This window comes from Erythrolamprus reginae, chromosome 8 (genome assembly GCF_031021105.1).
Source record: "Erythrolamprus reginae isolate rEryReg1 chromosome 8, rEryReg1.hap1, whole genome shotgun sequence".
Taxonomy (NCBI): Eukaryota; Metazoa; Chordata; class Lepidosauria; order Squamata; family Dipsadidae; genus Erythrolamprus; species Erythrolamprus reginae.
This window is the reverse complement of record NC_091957.1, coordinates 45,826,311-45,837,070: the sequence shown is the minus strand read 5'-3', so window position 1 is coordinate 45,837,070 and position 10,760 is coordinate 45,826,311. Positions and strand designations below refer to the sequence as shown.

Here is a 10,760-nt window from a genome sequence, read left to right as displayed (position 1 = left end):
CGAAGGGAGCATCAGAGAAATTGCAGCATCGTAAAAACACCGAAGTCTTCGAAACCCCACCTCCGGACCTCTGTGTTTTTGTGACGCTGCGATTTCACTGAGGCTCCCCTCGCTGGGAAATCCCACCCCCAGACTTCCATTGCCAGCGAAGCGCCTGTTTTTGTGCTGCTGGGATTCTCCTGCTGGGATTCCCCTGCAGCATCACAAAAGCACGGAAATCCGGAAGTGGGGTTTCCCATGGAGGGGAGCCTCAGTGGAATCCCAGCAGCGCAAAAACGGATGCTCCGCTGGCAACGGAAGTCCAAAGGTGGGGCATCCCAGTGGCGGTGGTGGGTTTATAAGGTGAAAATAGTTTGTAAGAAGAGGCAAAAAAATCTTAAACCCTGGGTTTGTATTTCGAAAAGTTTGTATGACGAGGCGTTTGTAAGACGAGGTATTACTGTATATATATATATATTCATTCGTAGATTTTCACGGGTACAGGTATGAAGGTCTTGGCATATTTGGGTTTCTTCCCGTGTAGGATTCAGAGATTTCTGGCGACATTTCGAGGAGGTCCCACTCGTCATCTTCAGGCTGGTGCTTCTGTCCTTGTTCTAGGACAAACACAGCAAGACCTGTGAGAAGGCAGCTCAGGTCTCACTGTGTCTGTCCTAGAACAAGGACAGAAGCACCAGCCTGAAGATGACGAGTGGGACCTCGTTGAAACAAAATTGTCACTGTGTGTGCACATACATGGGTGCGCAAAGTGCATGCTTGCCCACAAGGCGCGGTCATGCAGTGCAGAAGCAAACTGGCAGTGAGGTTAGTTATTTTTATTAATCATTTATTATTTATTAATCAGATTTGTATGTCGCCCCTCTCCGCAGACTCGGGGCTGCTCACAGCAATAATAATACAATGTAAACAAATCTAATATTTAAGTTAATTTAAAAGCCCAATTTAGAGACCAATCATACATACTAGCATACCATGCATAAATTTTAGAAGCCTAGGGGGAGGGAAAGTATCAATTCCCCCATGCCTGACGACAGAGGTGGGTTTTAAGGAGATTACGAAAGTCTAGGAGGGTGGGGGCAACTCTGATATCTGGGGGGAGTTGGTTCCAAAGGGTCGGGGCCGCCACAGAGAAGGCTCTTCCTCTGGGTCCCGCCAAACGACATTGTTTAGTTGATGGGACCCGGAGAAGGCCAACTCTGTGGGACCTAACTGGTCGCTGGGATTCATGCGGCAGAAGGCGGTCCCGGAGATATTCTGGTCCGGTGCCATGAAGGGCTTTACAGGTCATAACCAACACTTTGAATTGTGACCGGAAACTGATCGGCAACCAATGCAGACTGCGGAGTGTTGGTGTGACATGGGCGTATTTAGGAAAGCCCATGATAGCTCTCGCAGCTGCATTCTGCATGATCTGAAGTTTCCGAACACTTTTCAAAGGTAGCCCCATGTAGAGAGCATTATAGTAGTCGAGCCTCGAGGTGATGAGGGCATGAGTGACTGTGAGCAGTGACTCCTGGTCCAAATAGGGCCGTAACTGGTGCACCAGGCGAACCTGGGCAAACGCCCCCCTCGCCACAGCTGGAAGATGTTTCTCTAATGTCTACAAGAGTTAGAAGACACACACACAAACAGCACCCCGAGTTTCCTAAAATTTTTATTATTTTATGGTTGGGAGTCACCCCATGAGGAACTGTGTTAAAGGGTCACGGCATTAGGTTGAGAATCGCTGCTCTAAAAGCATGCAAAGGACCAGCTGTCTGCAAGGAATATCAATCCTCACATTCCCCACTATCAGAGCTGAAGAAGCTTCTTGGATGAGAAGCAAAACATATATAATGTGGAATAATGATATACAGATTGGAACCAGTAAACCTTTCAGCCACAACACTCCCTGAAAGAAAAGTCTTTCTTTTTTCACAACGCTTGATAAGCGGAGAGGAAAAATAAGAGTCCATAACTCCTGGCATAGCGTCTTAAACGTTTATTATTTCCGCCCTTCCACCATGATTATGTGATATCCAAACTTGGTTTTAACAGGGGGGTCAGTGTACACCGGCTTGTCCATGCTGCTGACGGGCAAAGCAAAAGCTGCCTCTTGGAAGGGCCCCACCATGGAACCTCTGGTCATCCAGCCCAGATCTCCCTGGAAAACAAGCACAAGGAAGTGATACCCCCAGAACCGCCTTCTACTGCACGAATCCCAGCGGCCGATAAGGTCCCACAGCATTGGCCTTCTCCGGGTCCCATCGACCAAACAATGTCATTTGGCGGGCCCCAGGGGAAGAGCCTTCTCTGTGGCGGCCCCGGCCCTCTGGAATCAACTCCCCCCGGAGATTAGAACGGCCCCCACCCTCCTTGTCTTTCGCAAGTTACTCAAGACCCACCTATATCGCCAGGCATGGGGGAATTAAGACATCTCCCCCAGGCTTTCTTATATTTTATGTTTGGTATGTATGTGTTGCATGGTTTTTAAATTGTTGGGGGTTTTTAATATAGTTTTATTATTAGATTTGTTCCATTATTATACTGTTTTTATTATTGTTGTGAGCCGCCCTGAGTCTTCGGAGAGGGGCGGCATACAAATCTAATGAATTGAATTGAAAGGGCAGTGAAAATTTATTTTATTTTATTTTATTATTTATTTATTTTGTCCAATACACAATACATATTGAAGAGGATAGACATGAAGTATTATATATAAAGAAAAGATATAAAAGTAGAGGAGAAGATATATGAAAGGAAAAAAAGATGTATGATACTGTATATGAGATAAGGAGAGACAATTGGACAGGGGACGAAAGGCTGGCTAGTGCACTTATGTACGCCCCTTCTTTGTATGACCAATTCCATCATATATAAACCAAACCAGTAATCTATATAGACATGCATTAGAAACATAGAAACATAGAAGACTGACGGCAGAAAAAGACCTCATGGTCCATCTAGTCTGCCCTTATACTATTTCCTGTATTTTATCTTACAATGGATATATGTTTATCCCAGGCATGTTTAAATTCAGTTACTGTGGATTTACCAACCACGTCTGCTGGAAGTTTGTTCCAAAGATCTACTACTCTTTCAGTAAAATAATATTTTCTCATGTTGCCTTTGATCTTTCCCCCAACTAACTTCAGATTGTGTCCCCTTGTTCTTGTGTTCACTTTCCTATTAAAACACTTCCCTCCTGAACCTTATTTAACCCTTTAACATATTTAAATGTTTCGATCATGTCCCCCCTTTTCCTTCTGTCCTCCAGACTATACAGATTGAGTTCATTAAGTCTTTCCTGATACGTTTTATGCTTAAGACCTTCCACCATTCTTGTAGCCAGTCTTTGGACCTATTCAATTTTGTCAATATCTTTTTGTAGGTGAGGTCTCCAGAACTGAACACAGTACTCCAAATGTGGTCTCACCAGCGCTCTATATAAGGGGATCACAATCTCCCTCTTCCTGCTTGTTTTAACTTTAGCTATGCAGCCAAGCATCCTACTTGCTTTTCCTACCGCCCGACCACACTGCTCACCCATTTTGAGACTGTCAGAAATCACTACCCCTAAATCCTTCTCTTCTGAAGTTTTTGCTAACACACAACTGCCAATGCAATACTCAGATTGAGGATTCCTTTTCCCCAAGTGCATTATTTTACATTTGGAAACATTAAACTGCAGTTTCCATTGCTTTGACCATTTATCTAGTAAAGCTAAATCATTTACCATATTACAGACGCCTCTAGGAATATCAACCCTATTGCACACTTTAGAGTCATCGGCAAATAGGCAAACCTTCCCTACCAGACCTTCCCCTATGTCACTCACAAACATATTAAAAAGAATAGGACCATAAATTCTGCATTTGAGTTCTTATCATTTAAGGAAGTTTGGAAACCTGATTATGGGCAAAAACAAAGAGGAAAGGTAAAGTCGTGTGACGGGAGGAAAACACTTTGTCTTAAGAATTCTGCAAATTCTTACTCTAGTTTGGAGAAACAAAAAGAACTTACTCCTTGTCTGGCTTTGTCTTCGCTATATTGCGCAGCGACCTCACTGAAACGCACGCCAGCTTTGATTTTCTCCAGGGCTTCCAGAGCTCTGCTGTGTTTCTCACACAGAATATGCCTCACCTAAATTTTTTTTTTAAAAAAATCCAAACAAAAACAGAAATTTGGTACATATAGAGAGGTCCTCTCACAATTAGCTTAAGGGTGCTGGAGAACTGACAGACTGGGTTTGAGGCCTGAGTGCTGCGCAATAGGGTGAGCTGCTGTTTCATGTTGTTTTTAATAGGAAAGTGAACACAAGAATAAGGGGACACAATCTGAAGTTAGTTTATTTATTTACTTACTTACTTACTTACTTACTTACTTACTTACTTACTTACTTACTTACTTACTTACTTACTTACTTACTTACTTACTTACTTACTTATTGGATTTGTATGTCGCTCCTCTCCGGAGACTCGGAGCGGCATACAAATCCAATAAATAAATAGTTGGGGGAAAGATCAAAAGCAACATGAGAAAATATTATTTTACTGAAAGAGTAGTAGATCCTCGGAACAAACTTCCAGCAGACGTGGTTGGTAAATCCACAGTAACTGAATTTAAACATGCCTGGGATAAACATAGATCCACCCTAAGATAAAATACAGAAAATAGTATAAGGGCAGACTAGATGGATCATGGGGTCTTTTTCTGCTGTCAATCTTCTATGTTTCTATGTTTCTATGCTTCAGCTCCTTCCCACCTTGCAGTTCGAAAGCATGAAAATGCAAGTAAATTAAAAGTACCACTTTTGGTGGCAAGGTAATAGAGTTACATAGAAACATATAAGATTGACGGCAGAAAAAGACCTCATGGTCCATTTAGTCTGCCCTTATACTATTTCCTGTATTTTATCTTAGGGTGGATGTATGTTTATCCCACGCAAGTTTAAATTCAGTCACTGTGGATTTCAGTGACTGAAATCACTGAAATCAGTAAAATAATATTTTCTTACATTGCTTCTGATCTTTCCGGCAACTAACCTCAGATTGTGCCCCCTTGTTCTTGTGTTCACGTCACTATCAGGAGTCAAAACTGATTTGAAGACAAGTCATGTCAAATATCTCTCATTTTATTTACTGAATAGAAACATATCAACCCATTCAGGATATTTACTTTATTTTATTTTATTTATTCGATTTTTATGCCGCCCTTCTCCTTAGACACAGGGTGGCTTACAACATGTTAGCAATAGCACTTTTTAACAGAGCCAGCCTATTGCCCCCACAATCTGGGTCCTCATTTTACCCACCTCGGAAAGATGGAAGCCTGAGTCAACCTTGAGCCGGTGATGAGATTTGAACTGCTGACCTTCAGATCTACAGTCAGCTTCAGTGGCCTGCAGTACAGCACTCTACCTGCTGCGCCACCCCGGCTCTTATTGGGCACATCAGTGTGTGTTTTGGGAAATCTAGGTCTCTGTCTGTTTCTGAATTTCCCCCCACTCTAAAATATTTTTGGCTTTTTGAGAATGACCCCTCATTCTACTCTTACACCCGGTCCGTGAGTGGAATGGCATCCTTAGATGCCATCTCAAACTGGGTGACCGGAAGACCTACCTTCACGGAACTGCCTCCTCCTTTCGGACCCTGAGCTTTCTTGTCGGTTGTATCACTGCCAGAAGATGCTCCTCCTTTAAAGACACAAGAATGAAAAGCAACACTAAATCGGGATGGAGAATTTGCCTGAGTGCATTGCCGTTTGCTGAATCGGATGGGCAGGGTCGGACTGAACGTTTTGGGGTGTATCTGAGCTCCAGGGTAATACCTCATCTTATAGAATCAGACAGCAAGCAGGAAAATTTATTTCTTTGTTCAAATTTATAGTTTGCCTGAATGTTATTGGTTTGAGCTCCGAGCTTGGTTGCAAATATTTCGTTCCCATTCGAGGAGACAACTTCCGTGCGCTTTGAATTGTGCAACATACGGTAACTACCAACCAGAAGCTACTAATATTTATTTATTTATTTATTTATTCATTCATTCATTCATTTGTCCAATACACAAATACATAGGAAGAAAAATAGACATGTGGTAATATATATAAGGGTAAAAGTGAACTTAGAGGAGAGGATATATGAAAGGAAGAGAATATATATGATAGGTGAAAGAAACGAAAGACAATTGGACAGGGGACGAAAGGCACACCAGTGCACTTATGTACACCCCTTACTGGCCTCTTAAGAACTTGGAGAGGTCAATCGTGGAGAGTCTAAGGGAGAAATGTTGGGGGTTAGGGGTTGACACAATTGAGTCCGGTAATGAGTTCCACGCTTCGATAACTCGATTGTTGAAATCATATTTTTTACAGTCAAGCTTGGAGTGGTTTGTATTAAGTTTGAATCTGTTGCGTGCTCTTGTGTTATTGCGGTTGAATGATTTTGAATGATATTCAAAATCATTTCAAGCAGGGAAACATTAGAACGTGTTGGAAGGAAAATGCATCTGGTTCAGTTTCCAAGCAGAGGCTGGAGGCTGATTGGAAAGAGGGTGTTTGTTGATGGCGCAGAACTACCAACCGTATATGACAAGATAGAGTTGAGAGTGGGTGGCTTTTTATATTTTCTGGATTCCTATAGGGCCGTGTAGGAGTCATGGCTGACTCTATAGGCCAAAGAGGAAATGCAAATCCTAGGTGTTTCTCTGAGATAATTTTCTCAAAGTTTTGTTTGTTGCTTATGAGTTTTTCATGAACCAATCTTTCTGAAATCTGCATTTCTAAAAGCCGACCACCTCGGTTTCTGCTTGGGGCAGAGCAAAGGGATTGGTGGTGGGTTTTGTCTACCTTAAGACCATGTTTCTCCATTTCTCCCATTGGGGAAATATAATATGAGGGTTATCCAGAAAGCAAGGTTACAAGGCATGTAACTCTCGTGGGGAATGTTCACATGGGTGGTGGGTGGTGGTGGTATTACTATTGTGCAGTGGGAAGCCAGCAGAAGAGAACAAGCAGTGCCAGTGGTCAGTAGAGACCTTATGGCGTTGTAGGGAAGGTTAGAGATCATTACTCTCATTCTGTTTCCCTCCAAGTGCAAAGGACATGCTATAATACGCTACCTGAATGCCAAAGGCCTGAACGCTGCTGTGATGGGTGCCCAAGATTTGTGTGTGATGGGTGCTCAAATTTTTTCTTGCCGATTGCTGAGTTTTGTTAATGCAGCCTAAAACTGTGTTGGCTTTTTTGGCACTTTCCGGATAACCTTCATATTCTACTTCTTTTTTATATTTTCCCAAATATTTCATTCTTTGGGGAGGGGTGTTTCCTGCAATACACAAGCTTGACATCCTATGGGGCTTCCACCCCACACCCCCATGCCCATAAGGAACATTTCACTTAGCATCCAGCCTAAAGGGAAAATTTTTGAGAGGATAAAAGCTATTTTGTGAATTTCCAGTTTTTGATTGCACATACACACACCCCAATTTTTGTGACACCCCCCCCCCTTGTGAATTTTCAGCTGCCCTGATGGGACGAATGGAAGGCACTTCCCAACTGACTACATATATCTCCCATTCTATGCTATCAACAGGATTAAAAAAGCGATGCATTTGTCACAACAGCTAAGCAGGGCGAGCCCCTTTTGCAGGCACCTGCAAGAACTACAACTCCCACAATGCCTTGCCCGACCAACCTTAAGGCGAGAGCGCTTCATGCAGGCCAAGTAAACCTGGCCGCTTCCTCTCTCAGTAGGAGTGGGAAGCAGAAACTGGGGAAGAGAAGAAATCGGAGGCTCCGGTGCCATCTCTCACCTTTGGCTGCTTTGCCGCCGCCTTTCCCTTTCGGAGGCATCTTTACGGGTTCTTCCTTCCTTTCTACAGCATGGAGTCGCTTTCCTATGACGTCACCTTGGCGACCGAGGGAAGCAAAGTCCTCCCCGCGCAACTGCCCGGGGAGATGCCTGCGGGCAGACTTTTAAGTAAATGATTCCAGTACTTGAGATGGCAATTCCTCTTCTTGTGCCCGTTGATTCAGAAATTATCTATCTATCTATCTATCATCTCTCTATCTAATCTACCTACCTACCTATGGTATCTTATCATCTGTCTATCATGTCTGTCTGTCATGTTTGTCAGTCTGTCTGTCTGTCTGTCTGTCTATCTAATCTATCTATATCTATCTACCTACCTACCTACCTACCTATCTTTTGTGTGTGTGTGTGTGTACGCACGCGTAGGTATGTATGTGTATGAATATCTGATATTCCAATGGAGGATCTTTCTCTTTTTCTTCTAGCAAGGTGTTACTGTTATTCCATTTCAGACATGGAACATTGTGGGGATTAATTTTTTTTCCTATTTTTTTAAAATGCTTTTATAAACTTTTGGGGAACTAAGCATGCCTCAGAGGCTGTTTGGAATTTAGAGATCAAGATCAAACACTTTTTATTTTCATACCCGTTCCTACACTTTAAAGAGATTTATCTTGATTTTTTTTTTCTCCAATCACCCCAAAATGTTCTGTCCCTCCTCAACTCCAAATTTGTACAAGTTTGAAACCTTCTTTCCCACAAGACTTTTTTTTTTGCAATGTTACAGAAATTTCTGCTTCTAAATATTGATCATCTCTACATTATGAAGCGATGCGAGAGGCCAGAAATATCTCCAAACGTCATTATTGAATGTTTTATTGTATTTTATTGTATTTCGCTTATTTTCTTTTAAGTGTTCTCAATGGTAAAAACATTAAACAGAGGCCTGAGTGTGTCATGTTAAAAGAAACTATTAAAATGTTTTTAGCCAACAGGAGTTGTAAAAAGTATCAAAGATCCAAAAGATAAGGTCAGTGTCAACCCAAGCTTGTGCATGAGAGTCCTTTGAAAAAAAGCTCATTAGCGTAATGAACAAACGAAACAACAACCACACCCTCACAGTCCTTAAAAACTGGCTCCCAATTTGCTTGATGCAGTTGAAGGACTGCCTTTCCCAAAAGGAAACTGTGTATGCATACTGCAAATATTGCACATTCTGTTAAGAGTTCAAAGGATTCCTGGCTTCAAGTTCAGGTGATAGTCTTCAATCCTTCAAAACCACAAAATTTCCATCTTTTCTCTAGGCTCGCTCCAACCCCGTTCAACTCTTGTTTGAAAGTATGCTGGAGTCGTGTCATGAGGTTTTCCACTTCAGTGGTGCAAATCTATAAAAAAGAGAAGCGGCGTGTCACTAAAATTAACAAACAGGGATAACCCCACAATGTTTGGGTTAGTCAAACTGCCATTAAAAGCATCTGGTTACATTGATTGCCATGTTAGATGTCTCAATAGATCATTTTTCTTTTTGCCTTTTGAAGAACATCTTCTTCAGATCTTCTACTAGCTGATGAAAAGTAGTCTATTTCTTTTGTTTTAACCAGAGGGCAACGATCCCCACCCTTGGTAACTTTGGACTTCAACTCCCAGAATTCCTCAGCCACCCAGCATTATGGGATCTCGTTAAGGTATTGTGACTTAAGAGCTGACCAATTGTAAAGATTAAAATGAATGAATGAATGAATGTTGTAATCATAGGTTCATAGGCACTGAACATTGGAATGGAATATTGCTGAAGAGTGATGTTTTAGCCTAATTGGGTGCTGAATAAAACATTATTCTTCCTCTATTGAAAGGAAGCAAAGTCCAGGCTGAGTAAGCAAGCTGCAGAATCCATGACCACGTGGAAAATAATTAACTTGATATACAGCATGAAGAAAACGTATAGCTAACTTCCATATAAGGAAATATATGCCTTACTCTCATTCCTTTGCTAATCATCAGTAAACACACAATCCAGGAAAAGGCAAAGAATGGAGCTTCCGTTAATTATCTATAGGGAAGTCACGAGGAGGTTTATTTATTTATTTATTACTTAGATTTGTATGCCGCCCCTCTCCGAAGACTCGGGGCGGCATACAAATCTAAGCCTTATACAGCGCATGAGTGAATGGTAGTTGGGGGATGGCTTAATGTATGTGGCGTTCGCGGATTGGTTATTCTGTACCACATGTCAGGAAAAGTAAAATACAATAAAAGGAGCGATCTTGATTCAATCCAGGTCGTCTCATTGAGAGAAAGTTTTCTCTGTTGTTTCATTTTGATGTGGCAATCATGGCATCCTGTGTCTCCCTAGAGGTCAACCCACTGGGGGAGGGCTGTTTGCCTTCAAATGAATGAATGAATGAATGAATGAATGAATGAATGAATGAATGAATAAGCAAGCAAGCAGTGTAAGCTGATGAGAGGTTGTAAGCTGACTTAACCAGAAGTTGATGAAATGGGAATGAGGCAGCACTTGAAGAAGCTGGGTAAGAAGCAGCCTATATAAGGGAAGCCATTAGAGCACTGCTCCTCAACCTGGGGGTTGGGACCCCTTTGGGGGTAAAACGACTGTTTCACAGGGGTCGCCTAAGACCATGGGAAAAGACAAATTTCCCACGATGTTAGGAACTAAAGCTTCTATTCTGGCACCTTGGAACCTATTTTTACAATCCGACCAATCAGATATTTACAGTGGGGGTGTCCCTCTGATTTTCCTGCCAATCAGCTTAAAGCTCTGTTGGGAGAATTGGCGCTAGACTTATGGTTGGGGGTCACCACAACATGAGGAACTGTATTAAGGGGTCGCGACATTAGAAAGGTTGAGAACCACTGCATTAGAGGGTGTATCTTTTGTCCTCGTGTTCTCTGTTCTTGTGTATTGTCATTGCTCTTCTCCGTGTATTGGTAGCCATATGATAAGTTTGCATGT

General features: G+C 42.2%; 2 protein-coding genes across 4 annotated transcripts in view; both read right to left on the bottom strand.

Annotated features, from left to right (window-relative positions):
- Window positions 1–1,966: 1,966 nt before the first annotated feature.
- On the bottom strand, window positions 1,967–7,914 carry PIN4 (peptidylprolyl cis/trans isomerase, NIMA-interacting 4). Its single transcript, XM_070758324.1, has 4 exons — window positions 7,791–7,914; window positions 5,601–5,674; window positions 4,003–4,122; window positions 1,967–2,143 (listed from the first exon to the last, which is right to left on the bottom strand). Exons 1-4 carry the CDS (start codon window positions 7,828–7,830, stop codon window positions 1,985–1,987), a joined length of 393 nt encoding a protein of 130 aa, XP_070614425.1. The 5' UTR covers window positions 7,831–7,914; the 3' UTR covers window positions 1,967–1,984.
- Window positions 7,915–8,655: 741 nt separating this feature from the next.
- Window positions 8,656–10,760, bottom strand: part of ENOX2 (ecto-NOX disulfide-thiol exchanger 2) — a 53,426-nt gene continuing 51,321 nt past the window's right edge. For all 3 annotated transcript variants that reach the window (XM_070758321.1, XM_070758322.1, XM_070758323.1), the window contains one exon: window positions 8,656–9,174. In XM_070758321.1, coding sequence (XP_070614422.1) covers window positions 9,040–9,174 — 135 coding nt within the window. In that variant the 3' untranslated portion in view covers window positions 8,656–9,039. The remainder of the gene's footprint in view (window positions 9,175–10,760) is intronic.

Excerpts from the sequence above, each read along its gene's own strand:
- PIN4 (XM_070758324.1), bottom strand. The coding sequence starts at position 7,830 with ATGCCTCCGAAAGGGAAAGGCGGCGGCAAAGCAGCCAAAG. Across the intron at positions 5,675-7,790 it reads CGGCGGCAAAGCAGCCAAAG|GAGGAGCATCTTCTGGCAGT; the intron begins GTGAGAGATGGC and ends GTGTCTTTAAAG. Across the intron at positions 4,123-5,600 it reads GAGGAGGCAGTTCCGTGAAG|GTGAGGCATATTCTGTGTGA; the intron begins GTAGGTCTTCCG and ends AAAAAAATTTAG.